Below are 24,306 nucleotides of genomic sequence, written 5' to 3'. Positions count from 1 at the left end.
AAATAGGCTTGTGACTCTGGCATGGGGTCCTCCTGCCAGGCCAGGAGGGCGCCAGGAAGGGCTGTGGCCTACCTAAGGCAGCAGTGTCGCTCACTGAGGGCCCACAGCAGAGCACTCGCGGAGGGGTCTCTGGCTCGCCCAGCCCCGTTCTGCCTTTAGTCTCTGTCCTTTGCTCCAGGGCTGATGCTTAGCTCTGTTAAGCCCTGAACATGGGAAAGAAGTCTGCCAGTTCCTAGTCTGCATGTGGTTTGCTCTTGCGAAAATAAATTTGCCAAGCAGTGGTGTGACAGCTGAGATAAGCACTTTATTTTTAAAAATGACAATAGAAAAGTACCTTTAAACAGTTTATAAAAGCATAATAGACAGTGTGGAAGTTGCTGTCTTCCTTAGAAACTGGAGTATAGGAGTCTTAGCAAGAACCAGGCGGCACTGAAGGCATAGGCAGGGCGTGATGAGCACAGCCGTCCACGCGGCGTGCCCTCTGCCCACTCACAGGAGGGTAAGCGCCCTTCTTCCCAGCTCTCGTTTATGATGATTTTTACAAGCTTCTTAACATCTTTATTTCTAATGGGAAATAATGAAACAAACCCAAAACCAACCGTAAAATCATTAAAATATTGAAGTCTTTAGCACAACATGAGCAGATCAGGTAAGAACAATTGTGATTGTGTTTAAGCTGTATCAGCAGTTGAAATTCTTGGGTCAGTATATGTTTTTACACATGGCTCTTGTATAGAAAGAGGGAGATTGAGCTGTCAGACTCTGGAAGTGTCAGCTTACGATGCAAGACTGACTTTTTGGTTTGAAGAAGTCTCGAGGTGGGCCGCACAGTGTTCATTCCAAACGCCCAGGGACGCCCACCTCTCCACGGCCAGTGTGGGAGCAGGCTCCCAGTGAGCACGCCGGGTTCAAGGTCGTGTTTGAGGCACCCGGTCGCCATGGTGCTGCCTGGGTTTAGAAGTGCCCGGCAGCCGATGTTTCCAGGCGCACTCGGAGCTCCGAGCTGCCCACGGCAGTCCTGCGGCCTGGGTGGAGCCAGCTTCCCTCCCAGTGAGACCCTGTGCTGGCACTGAGGGCTGTGCGCCTGGCTCACAGGGTTCTCTGTCCCCTCTGGAGCTGGCAGGCTTTCCTAAGGGCACACTGGTCAGGGGTCAAGGCTCTGCCCCCATGGTAGAAGCTCCTGGCGGCCTTGGATGGAGTCCGCAGGGAGTCCTACGAGAACCGTGAGTTCACGCCTAGTCCTGAACGGCCAACACCGCGTTCCTAATAGACCCTGGACTTGGGCCAGACACAGATTTCTATACATTCACAATACACTTCCGGAAAGCTCCATATTTAAAAACATGCCTCAAACATGCAGCTTATTTTAGAGGGGAAAAAAAATAGGTATTTTTAATTACAAGCATTCAAAAGTCAAGCAAAACTTGTGATCCACCCAGTGTAAGATTGTCCATCCTGTCATACTTAAATGTTTGGTATAAAAATACTCACTCTCTTGGTTTTATTGTTGATGTCTTTTATGTTTCATTTGAAAATATCTCCAAACTGTACAGAAATGTATGTCAGACCATGCGTTCACAAATAACACTATTTCTTACAATTATACAGTGTAAAAGAGTAAAACATTTTTATTATATTTTTTTTCTTCGAGAGAAACAGATGTGTGATAGAGGCTGTGGCAAAGTCTTGAAGGGATCAAAACTGGGCGAGGTGGTTTTTTCAAGCCTGCAAGAGAAAGGGAGGTGTGAGGCAAGCGGCTCCCAGGGGTGCAGGGTGCCTCCGAGCTGTGAAGCGGCTCCCAGGGGTGCAGTGTGCCTCCGAGCTGTGGGGCCGGGCCTGGACACACCTGTGGCAGAGCTCCTGCTCCAGAAACCGGGCCTGGGAACAGTCCCGCGATTCCCTACGAAAGTGTATGTGTGTGTCCACGTGGACTGCAGTTACTGCCTCGCCAGATAAAGACCACACACGAGTATCAGTGGTCTTACCTTAGATTCTAGGGAGTCTTTTAATTTTATCTCTTAGCTGTGGAAACTTTTCAATACCTCCTTCCCCTGCAGTTGCAAGAAAATGCTCATGTTTGTCTTGCTTTGTGGTAGAAGAAAGGGCCTCTGAACAATCACGGAGACCTTCTGATTGCTGCTGGCAGAGTCCCACCCTGGCCCCAGGATCTTCTAAAATACATCTGGGCTCCTTTGTGTCTGCGTTCACAAAGTGTGTTAAAGGCTACATTGTGAACCTCTATTATCCTGTCATTGGTTTTACTTTTCTTTCTCCCAAGTCTCTTGTTCTCTTGCTCTTATTTTACCAACACGTCATACTTAGAAATGTGTGATTGTAGAAAAGGTATGTATATGCGGTGGTAAATCAGCACAGACTAGAATTTTGTACAGGGAAATGCTTACTTGTGAGTGGGAGGAGGCTATAAAGAAAATAGCATCATTATTGAAAATCCATATAATTGTCCTAAGTTAGTCCTACTTGGGAAAATGTCTATTTAGCAGTAAATCCTGAAATTAGAAACATTTTGGTGACCATACAAATATAGGTAGCTGCGTGACTTTGTAGTCAGTACCCCTACCCAGATCAGGTCTGTAGTGCCGGATGGATCTGAACCAAAGTCCAGTCAGCCTTGTCACAGCCTGGCTGGTAGATGACAGCACAAATGGGTGGAAATAATGGGCCAAGAGTCAGAAAGCCCAACATAATTCCCTCAGTGCCCCCCACCTGCCCCGTCCAGCAGCAGGAAGTAAATGCCTTCAGGAAATCTGTCTGCCTCTCTTGCCTCCACTGATGCCCAGCACAGTAGAAGGACCAACCCCTACTCAGCAGATGCCGTGTGGGCCAGGCCTGCTCACAGCCTGGCGTGGGTGTAGGTCACATGTCCATGAGGCTCAGTGTGCAGGGCCAGCAGGACCCCCTCTGGAAAGCTGTTTCGTCTGCTGCACTCTGATGTCTCCCCGGGAAGGGGAGGGGAGGGCTGTGGATCCTGTGACCCAGGCGTGTACAGAGTGGCCCTGGGGTGGTGGCAGGAGCGAGCGCTTGGGCTAGGGACATCTTCCCATGGGGTGGGGACCCAGGGCTGCAGGGGCAGTGAGGCCGGGCATCGGCTCTGGGGCTGTGCTAGCTGACTTTCCCAAAGAGCCCACCACCTTCTGGCCCGTCCCCACAAACGCTCGCTCTGCTGCCCTCGGACCACACAGGGACCCACTCCCTGTCACCATGTGTCAGCACAGGAGGGAAACGGCTCGGAGGGGCTGGGGAGGACAGGCCAGCCTCCCCCACTTTCTCGGCTTGTCAGGCCTGAAGTGACACCTCCGTGTCATCCTGTAGTGACCGTGTGCCAGCCGCCCCAGCTGTGTGTGGACTCCAGGAAACCGCTCCTGAGGAACAGTAGTCACTCCAGGCTGTTCACACTTGGAACAGCTCACAGGGACAACTGCCCTCAGACTCTGGGGACGGCCCACGGCCTCTGTCAGAGCCCAGACTGGGTGTGGTGACAGGGCATGAGACCAGCGGTCTGGAACCAGAGCTGCCACACCGTTTTCAGGGACTGAGTGGACAGGCAGAGGACATCGGCACATGTCTGTCCTTCGCATGGGCGGGACGAAGTCCCTGCCGTCTTCTGCAGCCCTGGCTGCGTGTGGCCAGGGCCTGGCTGGCCTCCGGAGGGCTCACAGCCACCTTTGGGGCCAGTACACACTGCTAGTCTCCTGGGTCCCCAGCCAATCCTGGACACTTCCGCCATGACCTCAAGAGGCAGCGTGGCTAAACGCAGACCTACCCCACTTTGCCTTAACACAGCTCTTGACCCTTCTCTGTGTGTGTCTTTGTCTCTACACCCAGCCCTGCTGTTGGGTCACTCTGTCACTTCCTGATGTGCTCAGCATCATGGTTTGCCTCTCCTGGTGTGTGTTTATACCGTTCTTCATTTTGCTTTGGGCAGCAAGATGGCGATTCCCAACCCCCTCCCCCCATGCCAGCTCAGATCTCACCAGTGCCTCCCCAAGACCCAAATCCTGAACACATCCCTAAAGGCCCTTAAAAGCCTGGTCCTGTTCTTCCTTTCTCTGTCTTTTGTTCGGGTCCTGCTCAAACCCTGCTATCTTCTCAGACTTGGTACAAGCCCCGCTTCCCCCAGGCTGTCCCGGCCCTCAGCCGGAGGAGCTTCCTCCAGCAACTCCTCTGGGAGCTGGCCCTCCGCTGTCCGGGCCACGGGCGTTTCTGGATCGCCTTCCTCTGCTCCACACAGGCACTGACACAGAGCACAGATTCAGGCGCTCGGACTGCAGCAAAGGAAACAGGAGTGACGGACCGCTAATGGGATGAAACTCGACCCCCTGGTATTGATGATGACCTGGGCCGAGAGGAGCAGTGCCTGGGGACCATGCTGGGCTCCGCACACCGCCCAGTGGGGCCCCGAGCACACCTACAGGGCAGCTTTGGCCCTGATGGGGGGTCTGCCACAGGAAGAACAGGAGGGCACCCTAGCTTTCCTCTCTTCCAAGTCCTAACCCTTCTTTCTAGACCCGCACAAGAAGGGGGGCGGGGGCGGAGGGCCTGGTTAATTCTGGCTGATAGAAAAGCTGGTCTTTTGAAGTGAAAAATCTGGTAGGAGGGAAAGGGGACGGGAGTCTCTAGTTTCCTGAGCTTCCCCATAACTGCTGTGTAAATGTGATCCTCACATGGGAAAAGAATGCGTCCCCATGGCCATAGATGTTCCCAGACTGAACAGAAGGTCAAAGAGAGGCTATTTCAGTCCCTGTAAACAAGGAAGGGGTTTGCTAGGAATGGAGTTCAAACCTTGGAATGTATTAACAAGGACATTTTCAGCAGCATGCAAAGACATCCAAGAACACAGCACCAAGGGGGGGGGGGGTGTCAGGCTCTGTTTAAAGAACAGTCTCCTCACAGAACCCTTCCTGCGACTGGGCAGCTGCAAGGGAAGCAAGGGAAGAAATGCGTGCAGTGGGCTAAGCAAGGAAAGAAATCCATGTTTAAAATCTTGTCTGAGGTGAGTCACAACCATCTGCATTTGAAGGCAAAGGAGAATAGAATGTATTACACAATTCTAAAACATTTCAGTTATTGTCCTTGATTGGAAAACTCAGCCTGGCGCTCAGTTCTCGGAGATAGCTGGGTATGGGGTCTAGGTGCTTGCCGACCACAGCAGGGCTGGGGCAGTGGCAAGGCCTGCAGGGGCCAGCTTCCTGGGCAGGGCTGGGGCAGTGGCAAGGCCTGCAGGGGCCAGCTTCCTGGGCAGGGCTGGGGCAGTGGCAAGGCCTGCAGGGGCCAGTCTCCTGGGCAGGGCTGGGGCAGTGGCAAGGCCTGCAGGGGCCAGCTTCCTGGGCAGGGCTGGGGCAGTGGCAAGGCCTGCAGGGACCAGCTTCCTGGCTCGGCTTTCCTGCTGGTACGTCAGGGTCTGTTTGTCCAAGTGCCTGGTGAGCCATGTCTCTTAGCAGTAAGATTCTTTCCCCCGCCGAATCCATCTACATGAACAGACGCTCCTCAACTTATCATGGGTTACATGCCAGTAAACCCACTGAAAATCCGTTAGGTCAAAAATGCATTTGATACCAAACATCATAGCTTAGCCTGTTTTAAACGTGCTCAGAACATTTACATTAGACTACAGTTGGGCACAATCATCTAACACAAAGCCTATTTTATAATAAGGTGGATTAAAGATTTAAATGTAAGGCCTGAAACCATAAGACTACAAGAAAACACAGGCAGTAAACTGATGTCTCCCTTAGCATTGTTTTTTTGGGTGTATCTCCTTGGGCAAAGGAAAAAGAAAAAAATAAAGATATGGGACTACAGCAAACAATTTCTGCACAGCAGAGGTAACTTGGTAGAATGAAAAGACGGCCTCCTGAGTGGAAGAAAATACTCGCCAGTGAGACATCTGATAAGGAGTTAATAACCAAAATATGAGGAAAACTGTACAGCTCAACACCACAACCAAACAATCTGATTAAAAAATGGACAGAGGACCTGAATAGCCATTTCTCCAAAGAGGACAATAAAATGAGCTCTCATCACCTCACACCTGTCAGAACGGCTATCAATAAATCAATTAAGTGTTGGTGAGGGTGTGGAGAAAAGAACCTTCACGCACTGTTGGTGGGAATGTCGATTGGTGCAGCCACTGGAAAGCAGTGTGGAGTTACTTTACCTCAAATCATTCAAAATCGAACTGCCCTGTGACCCAGCAATTGGGTCCTGATGGGTCTTTATTTGAAGAAACCCAAAATACTAATTTGAAAAGATACATACACCTATGTTCACTGCAGCACTATTTATCGTGGCCAAGGTATAGAAGCAACAAGAGTCTCAACAGACAGAGGGATGAAGAAGCGGCACGTACACACAATGGAATATGACTCAGCCACAGACCCACAGGAAATGGAGTCATCTGCGACAAGGACGGACCTAGAGGATATTATGCTAAGCGAAGTCAGTCAGAGAAAGGCGGGTACCAAATGGTTCCACCTACATGTGGACTCTGAAGAAGGAAGAGGCGCTCTCCCTCCGGGAGCAAGCCCGCGCCTTTCCCTGTCCTCCTCGCCTTCGTCCCCCACAGACCCACGGCTCCTGAACTCTAAGGGTCCTCCCGAAACCTGCGCCCAGGGAAGCAACAGCTGCTCCCGGGCGGGCGGACCCTGAACCCATCCCCAAAGCCCCCCTTCTCTGACCCTCCAGGGAGCCAGAGCAGCCCACCCGGGCTCTCCTGCTGCTGCTGCCCTAGACCCGCCCTTCTTTCACTGTCCCCAGCATTCATGAACTTACTCTCAGAACAACCCACAAAACAACTGAGCAAACAGACACAGGACAAACAGATGGTAGAGAAAATGGGGGTGTGGGTGAAGGAGTTAAGTAACAGTCATAGGGATGTGAAGTACATAAATATCGGAATACAGTCAGTATTGTAATAACTATGGTGTCAGATGGGCACTAGACTTACTGGACTGATCACGTGATGTACAGAGGTGGGCAAAAGTAAGTTTACAGTTTGTATGAAAATAACACAGTAAGAATAAACTTTTGTGTACTCATAACTGTAAACATACTTTCTCCCACCCCTAAATATATAGATCTTAATCACTATGTTATATACCTGAAACTAATATTATGTTAATGGTAACTGAAAATAAATTATAATATTCAATATCATGTAATTTATGATATCATAAAACACACTATCCAGAGGATGCTGGCAGCACAGTCCACTGGAGAGTACTGGTTCACCCTCACGACCGTGGGCTCACTGCCCGGCATCACGAGAGAATACTGAACCTCATATTACGAGTGCAGGAAAGGACCAACATTCAAACATCTGAAGGTTTCTACTGAATGCTCATCACTCTTATACTACACCACAAGGTCAAACCATCATTAGGAAGGAACCATCTGTACTTACTGTATTTACTAATGATTTTCCCCCAAGACTTTCTCTAACACGCACTCATTTTTACAAGAAGTCAGAAAAGGAATACTCCTCCCCTTCCAACTCCTAATAAACACGGGCCATCCTATAACAAATGTTTCACATAAAGCTGGTTTGGTTTTCATTTTATACCTGCTGGCTGGGTTTTTTAAAAATAAAATGCTGATATTTGTAATAAAAAGGCTAGTTAACATTTTAAAAAGGTTCCTAGTCTCTCGAGTCTCCAGAGGAACAGTCCCTGTAGCTAGAAAGTCCTCCCGATTCTCAAGACACTCCCCTGCCGCAGTAACCCGCGAGCTCCCGCCCCAGCGCAGGCCTCGCTCCGCTCTGCAGGGTCAGCCCTTGAAGGCTGCCCTCTGACTTCGGATCTGCGAGAGGAAAGCCTCTGCCAAACTTGTTCTTGTTGCCCCTGGATGGCCAGGAACTGGTGAGCCCACCCTGTACGTGGCTCATGCCCAAGGCGCCCGCTCCACTATTTCAGGCACAGCTGCGACTTGACTACCTGCTCACCCAGGACCCAGCCCTGTTCTCCCCACGTCCTCCCCTCGTCCCCAGGCCCGCGTGCTGTCTGCATGAAGCCACCACTTCTACAGCCGCTGCTGCTTCCCGCCTGGGTTCATCTGCACGGGCCCCGAATTGCTGACGTCTGGGCCCATCTCCTGCACTTACAAAGAATCACTGTTCAACCTGCTTCTAAGAAATTATATAGGTGGCTTTTATTTGGTCTTTAAGTTTCCCCAGAGAAGGGTAAAAAAACAAACTCTTTTAAAAAAGCTTTACTAAGTGATAATATCATTAAGAATACTGTGGACGTTGTTAAGAACTCCTAATAGAGGAGCTGTGGCATCGGGGATAGATAGCACTGCTCCCTTGTGATGTGGAGAAACGGTTACCTGTTGGTAAGTTGGTCAGTGGGAAGGAGCACCCCAGTGTAGGTTGCGGGCTCTCTGTCCGGGCACGGGGGGGCGGGCTGCGGAACCCAGCACCCACAGAGGGCATGTGCTTCTGCCAGGCACTGAATGGCACTATTCTGAGCACGAAATTACTTAAGCGCCAAAAATGTGGTAATGACCTCTTTGGCCAGAACTGGCTGGTTCTCTGTCCTCGGCAGGAATCTTGCCCTTTTTCTGACTCATCTTTTCTTTCGAGGCCTCTTATAGGGATGAAATTTGCCACCTTATTTGGGCCGAGACATGACCGCTGTCAGCCTGCCTCTGGCAGTCCTGTCCTAGGCCCTAAGTGTGGTGCCTGGCAGGCAGGTCGCGTCTTGGGAATGCTGTGTTATTGTTTTAAGACGACAGTTTTGGATAGAGTGTCATCCCAGTTACACCAAGGTTGCGGGTTCAATCCCTAGTCAGGGCACATACAAGAATCAGAACAACAAATTGATGTCCCTCTCCCTTCCTCTCTAAAATCAATTAAAAAACTACACTTACTGCTGGAAATAGATGAACTGAAGTGACAGTGGGTATTAACTAAAAACAAGGACAGATCACCAAAATGATCGCCACCAGAAAAGCCCAGCAGTCTGGAGGAAGTCAGAATCCTCTCTCTCAGTAATGCCCAAGGGCAAGCACCCTGTTTCCACAGGCTCACAGAAATGTCCCGAGCCAGGAAGAAAGGGCTGCCTTCTATTCAGTGTGATTGGGTTAGTAAGTCAGGAGGAATACAGATCCTATATCTGCGAGAGATTTCCACAAACACGGTTATTTCCCAAAAAGGCTTCAGAGCTTTCAGGGAAAGCCCCATTTATCTGTAACTTCTTTAGGTGCTACTGCTGGATGAGTGAGTGCTGGTGGCCTTAAGTGTCAGCCTGACCGAGGACAGCTGTGGTGAGACCCAGTGTGGGGTGACATCTGGTGAGAGTCTGGAACTCAGTCGCAATCCTGAGACCGCCTTCCCTAAGCAGACCACGTTGGAGGAGACAATAAAGAACAGCCTATGCACTGCATAACAGCACCTCCCAAGCTGTGGACCACCCGCTGGGGGAGGCGTGACGCCCCGATGGCCCCCACTGGGCCACTGGGAGAGGTGTGATGTCCCGACTGCACCCACTGGGAGAGGTGTGATGTCCCGACTGCACCCGCTGGGTCACTGGGAGAGGTGTGACGCCCGACTGCACCCGCTGGGTCACTGGGAGAGGTGTGATGTCCCGACTGCACCCACTGGGAGAGGTGTGATGTCCCGACTGCACCCGCTGGGCCACTGGGAGAGGTGTGACGTCCCGACTGCACCCGCTGGGGGAGGTGTGATGCCCCGACTGCATCCACTGGGCCACTGGGAGAGGTGTGACGCCCGACTGCACCCGCTGGGGGAGGTGTGATGCCCCGACTGCACCCGCTGGGCCACTGGGAGAGGTGTGACGTCCCGACTGCACCCGCTGGGCCACTGGGAGAGGTGTGACGTCCTGACTGCACCCGCTGGGCCACTGGGAGAGGTGTGATGCCCCGACTGCACCCGCTGGGCCACTGGGAGAGGTGTGACGCCCGACTGCACCCGCTGGGTCACTGGGAGAGGTGTGACGTCCCGACTGCACCCGCTGGGTCACTGGGAGAGGTGTGATGTCCTGACTGCACCCACTGGGAGAGGTGTGACGCCCGACTGCACCCGCTGGGGGAGGCGTGACGCCCCGATGGCCCCCACTGGGCCACTGGGAGAGGTGTGATGTCCCGACTGCACCCGCTGGGTCACTGGGAGAGGTGTGATGTCCCGACTGCACCCGCTGGGTCACTGGGAGAGGTGTGATGTCCCGACTGCACCCGCTGGGTCACTGGGAGAGGTGTGATGTCCTGACTGCACCCACTGGGAGAGGTGTGATGTCCCGACTGCACCCGCTGGGCCACTGGGAGAGGAGTGATGTCCTGACTGCACCCACTGGGCCACTGGGAGAGGTGTGACGCCCGACTGCACCCGCTGGGCCACTGGGAGAGGAGTGATGTCCTGACTGCACCCACTGGGAGAGGTGTGATGTCCCGACTGCACCCGCTGGGGGAGGTGTGATGCCCCGACTGCACCCACTGGGCCACTGGGAGAGGTGTGACGCCCGACTGCACCCGCTGGGGGAGGCGTGAGGCCCCGATGGCCCCCACCGGGAGAGGTGTGACACCCCAACTGCTGAGCCCACGCCTGGGGCCAGGGTTTCCCAGGTGATGTGGGTGGTGGTCCGCCCGCACCGGTTGCTATCTTCGTGCCCCAACTCTGCCCCAGGACAGAGGGTCTGTGCGACCTCTGACCTGGGAACTCACCAGCGCGCTCCAGTTTTGTAGAACAGCTCGAGAACAGTAGCCACCATTGAAGATTGCATTAATACCCACAAGACAGATTGCAGCCACCATCACACACCTGGGACCTGGGGTGGAGGAGATGGAGAGTGAGATCACCTATTAATTAAAACCATTAACAGTGTGCAGTAATCTGCACTTCCGCCTGGCCCGCTGCTAGGGTTCCCTGGGTCTCTAACACCAGCCTGTTCTAAGGGCCAAGACCTGAGAGTCTGGGCAAAGGGGCCAAATGCCTCTGATGTCGAGGTGAGGACAAGCACCACTTGAGAATGAACTCGTATCTGTGGCATGAAAAGGCTCACAGCCAGGAGAGCCCTCTTAGGGTGTGGTGGGACCAGGGAGGGGAGGCTCTCGGGCCAGGGGGGCCCAGAGTGCAGCTTCCAGGGACTCCCTGGCCCAGAGGCCTGAGGGAAGGGCTTCCGGAAAGAAGTGTGCTTTGGGGGACATCCTCGCACATTCACTCGAGAGTGTAAGGGTGTAAGTCAGCAGGGGGTGGGGCCCAGCCGCAGGAGGCCACCTCTTCTGTGGGCTGGGTCCCCAGGATGGCCCGAAACCCTGCTGGGGAAAGGCACGGGCTTGAGGTCCCCCAGAGGTGAGCCTGAAACCCAGCCAGCACCAGGGCCTTCTCAGACCACAGTGACAACCTGGACCAGTCCCAGGCCACAGAGCAGTTCCCTAGGAGAACCCTGGGGGGTCGCAGGCATCGCCAAGCTACACTTGACTTCAAGCACCTACCTACTGGACAAGCAAAACCCGAAAGGAAACGGTGAACACATCCTTCTAGGGCCTGAGAATTTTGGAATAGGAAGACACAGAGACCCCGCAAGTAAACTTGACTCCTCTCCCCGCAGGCACGGCTCTCTGTGAGCCAGCTGGTTTCAGACTTCCTGGTGTCGAGGAAGGAAGCCCAGTGCCAGCACCAGACACAGTGGCCCCGTTCCTCACTAACACTTCGCGTTTCCAGCCCTGGGAGCACGCTCTTCTCAGCACCAGGCACAGTGGCCCCGTTCCTCACTAACACTTCGCGTTTCCAGCCCTGGGAGCACGCTCTTCTCAGCACCAGGCACAGTGGCCCGTTCCTCACTAACACTTCGCGTTTCCAGCCCTGGGAGCACGCTCTTCTCAGCACCAGGCACAGTGGCCCGTTCCTCACTAACACTTCGAGTTTCCAGCCCTGGGAGCCCGCTCTTCTCAGACAGACAGGAGCGCACAGGCACTGCGGCCTGCCCTGAGCTCCCCAGGGAGGCCTCCCGGTCCCGGTTCTGGTTCGGGCACAGGAAGCTGCCCCTCCAGGAGGCTCCGTGGCTCTCAGAGTTAAACTGAAACCCACTTCTGGGATTCCTAGTGAGGCCGAAGAATTAAGAATAATGGTCCCCCCAGATTTCACTATAAATCATTAAAAAGTGTCGATGTGATTCTAGTTTCCTAGTAAAAGTAGGGTTATTTCAGGACAGGAAGATATTCTTTTGCAAACAAAACTTATTAGCTTACCCACAGCTTTTCTCACCCTTTCCAAACTTGCCAAGAGCACTGGAAGGAGAGGCAGGAGGGAGAGAGGGAAGGAGGGAGAGGGAGGGAAGGAGAGAGGGAGGGAGGGAAGGAGGGAGGGAGGGTGGGGAGGGAAGGAGGGAGGGAAGGAGGGAGGGAGGGAGGAAAGGAGGGAGGGAGGGCAGATGGGCAGACACAGCAGCAGCAGGCCTACTCTCCCCTGGGGCTCCCAGACCAAGGCCGTGCCTATAGGGTGCCTGCTGTTTAAGAAAGACTGGAGGTTCCTCTCGTGTGACTTGGGGCTCGTGGATTAGGAGTCCAGGAACCCTAGCTGTCACCAGGTCTCTGAGTGCAGGGTTTTATCACCTAGCTGCTCTCTGCCCAGTTGTAACGACAATGACACACGTATGCACACCTGTGCATGAGACACCAGGAAGTCTGACACCAGCTGGCTCAGTGACCCTAGGAGGCAGCTCCCCAAAGAACAGAAACCACCAGAGGGAAGGCTACCCGTGTTCAGGTTGTCTTGACTGGGAACAGTGGGCCTCCTGAACTTCATCGTCAGCTTAGTGAGACAGAAGAGGATGGGAGGGTTGCAGCAGAGGCGCCTGTAGGTGGCGCTGACCTGTGACTGTTCCCCAGCAGCTGCTCTGGTACTCGATGCCTGAACGGAACACATGGCTGCCCTCTGCACTTTTCCAGGGGCCAGTTGGCAACTCTCCTGGTGCCAGATGCACGGGAACTAATGGGCACAAGCGGCGAAATCACAGCTTTGACTGCATTAGGCTGTCATAACAGTCTTGGCTTGAGATGCGCAGTCAGTGCTTGTGTGGTTAGCAGGCATCCATTGTGTTTTATTTTACAAAGCCTGGAGGACTCGACGGTGGCCACAAGGGGCAGGTTTGCAGGCTTGTCGCCACTGTATAACCCATAAGGGGTGCACGGGCCCTGGGGTGTCAGAGCCAGGGCTCCTCACCGAGAGATGGAGAAGCCTCTTGGGGAAGGGCTGATGAGCACACGGGTCAGTGCACAGGCTGCCTGGGCATTCTGCTCATTCTGTGAAGCCTCACCTTTTATTTTTTTTTAATTAAGTGAGACCAGGGGAGGCAGAGAGACAGACTCCCACATTTGCCCCTACCAGGATCCACCCAGCAAGCCCCCTATGAGGGTGATGCTCTGTCCATCTGGGGCATTGCTCTGCTGTTCTGCAACCGAGCTGTTTTTAAGACCTGAGGTGGAGGGAGCCAGTGCCTGGGGCCAACTCGCTAGAGCCAGTTGAGCCATAGCTGCGGGAGGAGAGATAGAGATAGAGAGGGGTTTAGAAGCAGACGATTGCTTCTCCTATGTGCTGCATTCTGAGAGCAGGGAGCTGGGGCGCTTCTCCTATGTGCTGCATCCTGAGAGCAGGGAGCTGGGGCTCTTCGAGGGAGAAGGCAGGGTGACTGCAGGGGCTGTGGCAGCCGTCTGGACCTGCACGAAGACCCACTACCTTTCCTGCCCTGCTTGGCTGGGCTCCATGCTGTGCCTTGACGTCCAGCTCCTGGGACTCCCCTGGTGACAGCTCCGTCTCCAAAGCCCTCATGCTCACTCAGAGACTAGGCCATGACGCCCAAAACTAAACACGAGGAATCAACAGTGTCAAATCCTGGCCTTGGCTAGCCAACCGGGAACGCTGCAGAGCGCTCCTTCCCTGGAAGGAGTGACTGAGAACTTGTCAGCATGCCTGGGAGACCGACCATTTCCCGTCAGCATCATGTATTCCGGGGCTCTGTGCCACAAGGCTGGGTCACCAGCAACACTCTGCTGATGGGCAGACATAGCTTGTAGCCTGACCAAGCACCATCCATCCATCCATCCATCCAAGAAGACACTGAACAAATGCAAACACCAGTGACACCCACCCCTCTGCCAGGCTGACCTGTGCCACGCGTGCTGGTCCCCACTCGCAGACCCACGCCTGTCCCTGGAGTGTCCTGAACAGTCTCTTCTCTTCCTTTAAAATGTGTGTCCACAACTCTTGCCTATTAGAATTTAAGCTCCTTAGGGACAAAGGCCTGACTTGTACATTTTTATATCTAGCACATAGTAGACACATACGTTTATTTAAAGAGTAGAGAGCTTATTCCTGACCAGTGATGGCAGCGGACAGAGGTTGACCTGGAGTGCACCCATTCATTCTTCCCAGCCAGCTCCCCTCCGCCAGTCTCTCCAGACCCTGGACCCTGGCGCAGAACAATGTCTCCACAGGAGACAGGACATCTTTAATGTGGGGGGAGGAGCTGTAACTGCTAGCCTCCCCTATCGCCACTGCCCTGCCGCCTCTAGATTTCTGGCAGGCGAGTCAGCAGGGAAGAGCAGGATCTCTGGCTGGAACCCAGGCAACTGCTCAGGGATCGTATCTTCCCTCTGGCCTACGCACATGCTTCCAAACACCCTCCTTCAGGCCCTGGGCCACCAGCATGGTTTGCCAACCGAAACCGCCCCACTCGAAGGCGCTCTCTCGTCTTACTCAGCTGTCCTGCAGGATTTCACACTGCTGACCAGGCAGCTGGGTGCTGCCCTTGCCCGGCACCACGCCCTGCTGCTCCTTGGGTCGCTCTGCATCCCGGTCCTCGCTTCTGTGCCAGCCTCAAGGTTCTGTCCTCCTGACCTCTCTCCTACTTCCTTTACTCCCTCCACTGTCAGCTTATCCCGAGCGCCACACCCGCATTTCAGCACACAGGGATGGGCTCGTGTGAGCTTCAGAATTTCAAGTTATCTCATCCTAGACACCTCCAGGGGAATATTTACCAGCCTCTGAAAACTGAGAGCTGAACACACTGCCCTAGAAGAGTCAGGTGCACTGAACAGTGCCTTCTGGAACTGTCGGACCCTCGTCACCTTGGTAACAGAGGCTCCCAGGTGGCACAGTGATGACAGCTTTTCCGAAAGAAGAAACCAGGGCTGAGGATACGTCATTTAAGTTTAAAAATTAAGTATGGGTATAAGGATATGGAGCGTGCACTTAGAAAATCCTGGGCTTTACGGACCATTAAATATACCTCAAAAACTAAGAAAACTTTGAGGGGGAAAATGTTTTCCCTACACAGTGAATTTTTAGATTTTTTGCAAACTAGTCAAATATTTTAAAGAATACTTTAAGTATCTAACATGGATTGCTGACTTGCTTCTTCTAAGGAGGAAATTTAAATTACAACTGCCATTCATTAACACTACCACTTAAATAGAAAGGGTACTTGACCACGCACACAGAACATGATTTCAGAATAAGGGACAAATACAGTAGCTTTAAGGAGAGAATCGACTACATTGTCTTGATTTCCCCCATCCTCACAGATAAGTGAAAGGTAACCACTGGTCCAAGGACAGACATATATACTGTACATATGTACACAGACAGAAGTGGGCAGAAGTAGGTCTACAGTTGTGCGGACATGAAACACTTTATTCCTGCATTATTATTAATTGTTGGGTTATTTTCCATACAAACTGTAAACCTCTTTTGCCTACCCCTGTATATGGGTGCCCACGGTGTAGGTTTTGGTTAAGGGGTTAGGGCATGGTTTCCCAAAGTGTGCTCTATGTAAAACATTAGTTTCTTAAGATTCAGTATTTTAAAAAAGGGAGGGGGTGTTTCCCTGGTTTCAAATAAGTTTGAGAAAGATTGCATCATAGAGTTCCCTAATCTTGAAGATTCACGATGCTCATGTTGTTATCAAGGGTCTGAAAATCTTCTGGTAAAGAAGTTTGTCTAACACTGGAAGCATGTGTGTACTCCACCTATGAAGATCCCCAAGCACTGGTGCTTTGGCCACACTAAGAAATCCACTGGGACAGGGCAGAGCAGGTGCCAGTCTAACCTATTGAAGTTGATGTCTTACAGCAGAAATGTCACCCCCCAGCGTACTGATCTTCACCCCCGGAGAAAGAATCCTGACCAGGATTCAGGATTCGGGTACCCCCAGGGTACGGGTCTGCTGGCCACGCCGGTAAATCGGTGGGATTTCTGACACTCGGACTCCCATCACTAAGCCTTTCCCTGGTTGGCACGGCCCTGCCTTCGGAACCAAGAAGCCTTCTTCCCGACCTAGGCCCGAGCTCTCAGGAGTGCCCCCTGCTTCCAACAGGAAGAACTTCTGCAGTCTCCCAGGAACTTGAAGGGAGCTGACGCGACCCCAACTGAGACTTCAGGTCAACAGGGCAACTTGCCTGTGAAAAATAAACCCCGGAACACTTTGAAAGCCCTGTCCAGTGCTCCCCTCCCTCCTCACTGACAGGGCAGTGAGCTGAGTAAGGCCGGCCAGCACCCACCATCTCTCCAGTATCTTCCCAGTGAGCGGGGCCTAAGGCAGCCAGAGGCCAGTTCCGGCCACCCGTTCCATGTCACTCTTCAGTGCCCACCACGCAGCGCACGGGATATCCACTGTCATCCCGTCACCCCCGGAGACTTGCCTCGTGTGTCAGTTCCCTTAATAAGCCCGACGCAGTGCCGACGTTATCAGCCTTCCTTCGGTCTCTGGGCCCGAGGAACGTTGACGCGCATTGCCCCGAGTTGGGATACGCAGACGTGCATGCGAGGAAGTTACTTCTGACAAGCCCTTATGCCTGTAACTTGGGGAAAGTTGTCTTTGGCGCCGGCAGCAGGTGAAATTCCCTGACACCTGTCCTATGACACTAGCACCGGCTGCTGGTTTGCTGTGTGGGCAGGCCGGGATTCAGTGTTTCAGTCTGACTCCGGGCGGCCTGCCTCGTTTCTCCCTCAGGCCTGGGTGACGACCTCTCGGGAGAGACAGCAGTGCCCCGGAGTTCTTCCAGCCAGCTAGGCGGTGGCCAGAGGGAGGGCGGGAGCTGCCTGCTCACTGACCTCCCGCGTACCGGGCACGTGTCTGGGCTGTAAGGGAAAGCAGGTACTTACATAGTGTTCAGCAGAACTGACGGGACTTCCAGCCCTGAGAAGTAGCCTCGGAGGGAGGGAGCCAGCGCATCTGGAAAGAGACGTGGAGAAGGCTGTGAACAAGGGCTCCCCCCTGACGCTGCGCTCCCCACAGAGCAGCCTGCTGGGCTGCTACCCCCTTCACTATTTCAAGAAGGTGCCCACTCACACCTGCCCACGGGCAATTCTCCCCCCGGGGGCTGAAAAGCATCAGAGCAGTGTCCCAAGAAGTCTTCCTCACCCTCTGTGGATACAGAGGCCATGGTCTCAGGGAAACGCCACCTCAGGGAGGCCGACCATCCTCCTTTGCAGAATCCACAGCACAGCGAGGCTAACGTCCCGCCCTGTGAGGCCGTGTGCTCTCAATGGTTTTCCTTTGTAAGGAAGGGACAAGTCACGACACCATCCATGCCAGGTGTCTGGCTGGGACCAGAGATTGTGTCCCCATTCTTTTAGAAAAGGGGTCTGGCCTTGTGGCACTGTGGGGTGTCTGGTACCCTGCGCCCTCTGCTCACTGCTCAGAGGGACCCACATCCCATCTCTTTCATTGGGTTCCCTATAAGGAAGGCTAGCCCCAAACACAAGTGATGCTTTGTCCACTCAGCAAATGTTCCGGTCCTGTACTGAGAAAATGTGAAAACACAAACAGAAGTGCGAGTGTACTTTGGCCTTAACAAACCATGTATCTGTCGGCAATGTCAGTTTTGTTCCTAAGCCACTGGGCAGAGGCCAGAGGTGCCTATTTAGTGCTGTTCCTCTGCTTACCCTGAGGAGGTGCGGCCTTCATCACCCCACGAGCAACCCAGGAGGCGCTGCTCAGAGAACAGGGGGAGGGGAGGGGAGCTGTAAATAAGAGGGGCTGGGCACCCCTCGGGGGGAGGCGGCCCTCTCGGTGGTGGCAGGAGAACATCACAGTTTTGCCTGGGTCTGGCCCGAACCTGTTCACCTGAAAATGTTTCTAGAGTAGGATGTGATGCTGGAAGGAATCTGACCCTGACACATTTATGTTGGTTGAATAAAATATATTCTGTAGCATGTTTTCATATGGCACCTCAGATTGCCAAAGCATCTGCCCAGAGGAGGCAGCATTCTGGGTGGAACGGAGGTGCAAGGGGCCTGAGGCCCGAGAGGCAAGTCTGCAGAACCCAGGGCCCAGGACATGGGTTAGACCTCCTGCCTCCTCTTCCTGGACCTGATGGGCAGGGAAACGGACTGAATCCTGGGGGCCTGCCAGACCTCTCCATGGTCACAGGGCCCACAGGGCCCAGGCTGTCTAGCTCTCCTGATCGCATTCTTTAGCTAGCTGGCTAAGAATGTGTCCTAGAAAAGCCCACGACAGTACCCCCAGACTTTTGCCTGATCCCCACAAAGTCCTCAGAGTCGCCTTCTGCCCCACAGGCCTCAGCTCAGAGCAGTTACTTCCTCTGGCTGTCAGTGCAGGGCCGGGGGCCACACCCAGGGACTCTTCCTCAACCTGGGGGAGAGGCCTCTGGTCTCACTCAGGAAACTGACTTACAAAGACATATTCTGAGCTCCTGCCTACACCAGGAACCCACCCCTGGGGCCTCTAGGCAGTAGAGGTCCTCTGAGGTCCACCCAGGTTCATAGGGATCGGATGACCAGCGCAGCCGGGGCCCCTGCATTGTGAGGGGCAAAGCTGTCTTCTTCAGGGGCCACCAGCAGGCGTGAGGCTCACTGCGGGCAGGGCCAGAGTCGTTTCCAGTACACACAGCAATTGAGGGGCCGAGGGATCAGAACTCTTCACATGCAAGCAGGCTAAAAACATGTCACTTTGGGAATTTAGGGGTATATACCGGGCAAAGGGGAGAAAAGAGGGGAAGTGGAGGCAGGAGAGCCGGAAGGGAAGGGTGGAGCACAGGGGAAGGAGGAGAGGGCCGAGGGAGGAGAGGAAGGCAGAGGAGACAAAGAAAAAACGCATACCTACCCACGGCTCCCGGCTCTGTGCATCGGAATCCGCTTGCTCACTAAGCAAAGGGCAGAGCTGGAGCTGCCTTCCTGGGACAGGTGGGGAAGGGCGGGGCGGGGCACAGCCCTGTGGCGGGTGGAGGGCTGGGGACCTAAACAGTGGGAAGGGGGGCCGTGTGCACCAGGGTTTGGGGGAGCGGTGGTGGCGGCCGGTGCTGCCCGCTGTGGGGTGGGGCGCCGAGCCCGGAGGCCGAGGCGCCGTGGCGGTTCACAGAGGAGACCCAGGCGGAGCCGCAGAGCCGGTGGCACGGTTCTCGTCTCAGTGCAGGTGACTGCGACAGGGAAGCCCCGCGTCTCCCACGCACCCGCTCCAGCCTCTCTGACATCCTCTCGCACTGGTCTCTTCACCCACGCGGCCCTCGCACTCTCTCAGTCACACGGGCCTGCAGTCTGGGACCCGAGCGCCACCATCGGCCTGGCCTCCCCCATCCTAGAGCCCTGCAGGGGACAAGCAGGCTGCTGCCAGCCGGGGGGCGGGGGCCACGGTGCGTGGCTGGGCGGAGGTGGAACCGGCCGCCGGTGGATTCCCGGGAGGGTGTGGAGGTGGTGCGGTGCAACAAGCCCGGGGATCCATCCGCCCTGGGCCGTGGGCCCGGGGAACCACTGCGCTCCCGCGGGGAAGGGGGGGCAGCTCTGCTCGCGTTTCCCGCACCCCCGCGGCCTTGTCTTCCAGCGCCCAGGCGCATCCACGCCGCCTTCCAGCAGAGGGCGCTGTCCCCGGCAGAGCCCGCGCTGCTCCGCCGCCTTTCCCACCCTGGCGCAGAGCGGCAGCACTCCGGTGCCAAGCTGGGGTTCAGGCAGCTGGCCCAGGTCAACAAGCTAACAAGCTACTTAGCACTACTCACTGCTGTCCTCTTGGGGGAGGGGCGGTTTAACCCTCATACCCACTTGGGCTGTTTGTTCTGCTGTGGATGGCCCCAGGTCACTTGTGGCCACTCCTGTCCATTGTCTAGGGGTCGCTTTAGGTGCCCCACAAACACGGGGGAAACCCGCACTTCCCCGACTCCTGCTCCATGGACAGTTCAGCAGGGACTGAGTCTACACGGTTGACCCTCCACGGAAGGCAACGATCCATCTGCAGAGAATGCACGTGTGCTCACCTACATGTACAAACGCATACGGTTCGAGGTGCTTCTGAAGCCCCTGTAAGAACTTTTAACATAATATCTATAACCCAGACTATTTTCTCTGTGCCAGAGACTGCTAAGCACACAAGGGTTATGGCATACCATAAGCCAATAAGCAACAGGAAGGCCCTGGACACTTCTCCACTAAAATTAGTAACAATAACAGTTATTACTATTACAACCCAGGGACACACTGCTTGAGACTCGACCATCACACTTCCTCACACCTCTAAAACAGTGCACTGATGTCTCCAACCCCTCAGCACGGCACCGGCTCCTGGGGCTGGTGAGAGCTGGACGGGAGTGGGAAGGAGCCCCGCAAACACGAACTCAGGGCAAAAATAAACGAAACGCTAGGCTTGACAAAGAGGGAAGTATCCATAAAAATAACTTCCATCCTCTTCCCTTATAGAGGAGGAAACAAAGGACCAAAGGGTTAAAATACATAGACTTCACTTTGTCAACCGTGTCGCCAAGGCCAGGAAGACACAGCCTGGTCCTGGGGTGGCAGCCCCGTGGGCGCCCCGCTGTCCGCAGTGGCCTGTGAGGAGCGCGGTGGGCAGCGCTGCAGTGATTACTCGCAGAGCACTACACCCTTTCGAGGGATCTGCTCCCGTCGTCGTCCGTGTCTTTAGACACAATCACAAGACGTGCCTACCAGGTGCCTGGCACAATTAGGGTAGCTATCATTAATAAATACCCCGAGGGTTAGCCACTGTCTTCTTTTGGAAGAGATGGGCAGGTCTAGACCAGGGGTTCACAGAGTGTGGTACCCAGGCAGTCAGCATCACCTGAGGACGTGTCAGAAATGCAGAAACTCTATAGAGATGGGGCTCAAACACCCACAATTGACAAGCCCCCCAGGCGACAATAATGCAACTGCTCCAGTCTGAGGGATATTGTTTTTTTTTAATGTTTATTTTATTGATTTTTATTTTTTATTTGTATTTTTCTGAAGCTGGAAACGGGGAGAGACAGACAGACTCCCGCATGCGCCCAACCGGGATCCACCCGGCACGCCCACCAGGGGGCAACGCTCTGCCCACCAGGGGGCGATGCTCTGCCCATCCCGGGCGTTGCTATGTTGCCACCAGAGCCACTCTAGAGCCTGAGGCAGAGGCCACAGAACCATCCCCAGCGCCTGGGCCATCTTTGCTCCAATGGAGCCTTGGCTGCGGGAGGGGAAGAGAGAGACAGAGAGGAAGGAGAGGGGGAGGGGTGGAGAAGCAAATGGGCGCTTCTCCTGTGTGCTCTGGCCGGGAATTGAACCCAGGACTTCTGCACGCCAGGCCAACGCTCTACTACTGAGCCAACTGGCCAGGACCCATTTTATTGATTTTTAGAGAGAAAGGAACAGAGAGAGAGGAAGAGAGACAGGCACATAGAGCTGTTCCTGTATGTGCCCTGACTAGGGATCGAACCAGCGACCTCTGTGCTTTGGGACGACACTCCAACCAACAGAGCTATCTGGCCAGGGCTTGGGATACTATTCTTGAATAATGTTTCCAACAGTGTGGCCAGAGGCTAGCAGAGATGCTCTTCAGTCAGATAGGCTTGGGAGAAACAGCCTCCCTTCAACAGATCAAGATCCATGCGTACATCAAAGGCTGGGAAGTTCCACCGGAAAGAAACCTGTTCGATTTTATTGAACCCTGGGTTCTCCACGTTTATCTGACCACAGACTTTTTATTCTGTGGTAGCTGATGATAATTATGGGTGTTGACAAATGTTGGTCTGGAAGGCCCCTTCTAGTGGTGACACTTAAAACCTAGTCATATAAAATTCAGGTTTCTAGTTCCTGACAAAACTCAGTAGAGCTGGTGGGTCACCACACCAGCTGGTGTCCCAGGTGTCTAACCTAGAAGGAGTGTGACCTCTGCTTCCCTTTCCCAATGCCAACGCTACACGTGAATGCAGAATTCCCTGGCACCGTGTTCACAACCAAGTTGTTCTTCCTTTTTAGGGCGCGGCTATTCTCAGGCAGGGTTCTGTCTCTGTCCCTCCGGTGGAGCCCCGAGGGTCCTGCCCAGGCTCTCCCAATGTGGGGCCAACTGCAGCCACCCACATAACTAGAATCAACGCCGGCCTGCTCACTCTGGGCCTAAGGACTGGCGGTCCTGAGCAGCCTCACCAAAGAAAGACCAAGTCACCAAATCGCTTGGCGTGACGATCTATGATACAATAAAGACGAACGTCCTTATGAGACTCAACACAGGGACCTTAAACAGCAACTCTCCCCGTTTCCAATAAAGCGTTCACCACAACTGGAAGAACACTCTGTAAGGGAACATCCACTCCAACCCCTATGTCCTCTGCCCCTGACACTACCGGCCCCCACTCTTCCTAACAGACACAGAGGGCCTAAGAAGCACTCGGCATTCTCTACTACTTGTCTGGCACCTAACAGTCCTTGCCTTGGGCAATTAAACAGGTTGCCACTAGGCAAACTGTCCAGACTTATGTGAATTGGTTCCAAAGTTAAGTCTACCATCTTGTCCAACCTAACAGCCGGGAAGGAGGGGAGCAAGAAGGTCCTGGCTAGAGAAGACCGCGCTGCAGCTCACCCCTGCGCTCCTGCAAACCTCCCAGGCGGAATGGGGCGCACGTTGCTGAAGTCTGAGCCTGGGCAAGAACGAGATCCAGCCCCCAAACGAAAGGTCCTGGGCCTGTGAACGCCTCCCGCTAAGACCGCTCAAGGCTGGGCTTCATTAGACATACACCTTTGGGGATAATTTTCTCTCCTGGGCTTTTAGACTCTTTGCCTGTCTGTCCTGAGCACAGCCTAGCTCTTACTTCCAAACAGGCATGTGAAATGTGCTCAGACATCCCAGAAGTTCACTCGACACCGCTCGGATCGAGGGCACCCAAGCATGTAACATCCTGTGTCAGATTGGGCCCATAGTGGTTGCCTGTCATCCATATTTAATTTTGTCAGTCTGTTAATTTTTAACTGTGTTTGCTATCGAGAGCCATTAGAGGTCCCCAGGAGCTGAGCTCGGTCAAGCGAGAGGAACTTCGTGGCGAGTGGATGAGGCTGGAAGTTAGGGTGTCCCACTTTCTCATCCTGTCCCCAAGCTCTGGCCATCCCCACCAGCAGCACAAATCGTGAATAAAACATGATCCCATTTGGAGTTGATTCTCCTCTTTGCCCCTGTCACAACTGGTTTTCTTCAAGAAGTTCACTTTCTTTGTGTGATTCCGAAGTTTCTTTGAAGCCTTGGTTTTGTTTCCAAAGCAGTTAGAATTCACGTGCTTTCTTATGCTATCTGGGTGCCTATCCCTAGGAAAGGAGGCCCCAAACCCTGGGTGGACGGCCACCCGCCCGGGACAGAGCCACAGCCCTGCACACCGCACAGCCACAGGGCACCCCTGTGCCCTGGCTGCAGCTGCTGCTCCTCTTTACCAGAGAACAGAGCCCGGGCCTTCGGTTTCCCTTGAGAGGGTGTGGTCTTGAGTCCCTGCACCCCAACTGCTTAAGCTACAAAGGGAAGGTGCTGAAGCCCTCGTCAAATCAGGTTCCAGCAAAGAGAGGGACATGGAAGAGCTACTCTTAATAATTACTGGTCTATGCCAAGCTTTTACATTTTCCCTCAAAATAACCACCTGAAGTAGGTGTTCATTCTTCCTTCTTATGGATGAGGAAACTGAAGCCAGTGAGATTTTAAAAAGCTTGTCTATAATCCCACAGTTAAAGCACCCGGGTAGTCTATAATCCCACAGTTAGAGCAGGTGGCTATCGTTATTAAAACGGAACCTGTTTGAATTTAAAAGACCAAGTCCTGTAACTTGCCGTGCTGAGGCCCTGCACCACCCTACAGTGCCGATCAGACCACACGGTTGTGAATACTCCCAAGGCAGAGGCGGATCGCCAATGGTACTTGCAGGCTCGACTCACTGAGACTCAGGGGTGGGCTGTCACCACCAATGAGGTCAGGGAATACAGACAAAGGATCTAGAAAGGTGAGGCTTACAGAGAACACCACAGACTGTGCTTAAGAAACCTGGAGAACAGTGCACCAAACAGAGGCAACCCTGCAGCCCCTA

General features: G+C 53.9%; 1 protein-coding gene across 4 annotated transcripts in view; it reads right to left on the bottom strand.

Annotated features, from left to right (window-relative positions):
- Positions 1–279: 279 nt before the first annotated feature.
- The window catches only part of RBPMS (RNA binding protein, mRNA processing factor), a 195,827-nt gene continuing 171,800 nt past the window's right edge, over positions 280–24,306 (bottom strand). Inside the window, exons 7-9 of one of the 4 annotated variants that reach the window (XR_010751023.1) lie at positions 17,132–17,201; positions 10,693–10,796; positions 280–1,725 (exon numbers count right to left, since the gene is read on the bottom strand). Coding sequence is in view for 2 of the 4 variants with exons in the window: in XM_066380281.1 (XP_066236378.1) it covers positions 1,632–1,725; positions 17,132–17,201 (164 nt within the window). In the remaining 2 variants the exon portion in view is untranslated. The remainder of the gene's footprint in view (positions 1,726–10,692; positions 10,797–17,131; positions 17,202–24,306) is intronic. The other 3 variants (XR_010751022.1, XM_066380281.1, XM_066380280.1) reach the window with 3 other exon arrangements.

Source organism: Saccopteryx leptura, chromosome 4 (assembly GCF_036850995.1).
Source record: "Saccopteryx leptura isolate mSacLep1 chromosome 4, mSacLep1_pri_phased_curated, whole genome shotgun sequence".
NCBI lineage: Eukaryota > Metazoa > Chordata > Mammalia > Chiroptera > Emballonuridae > Saccopteryx > Saccopteryx leptura.
This window is presented reverse-complemented; position numbering and strand designations above follow the sequence as displayed.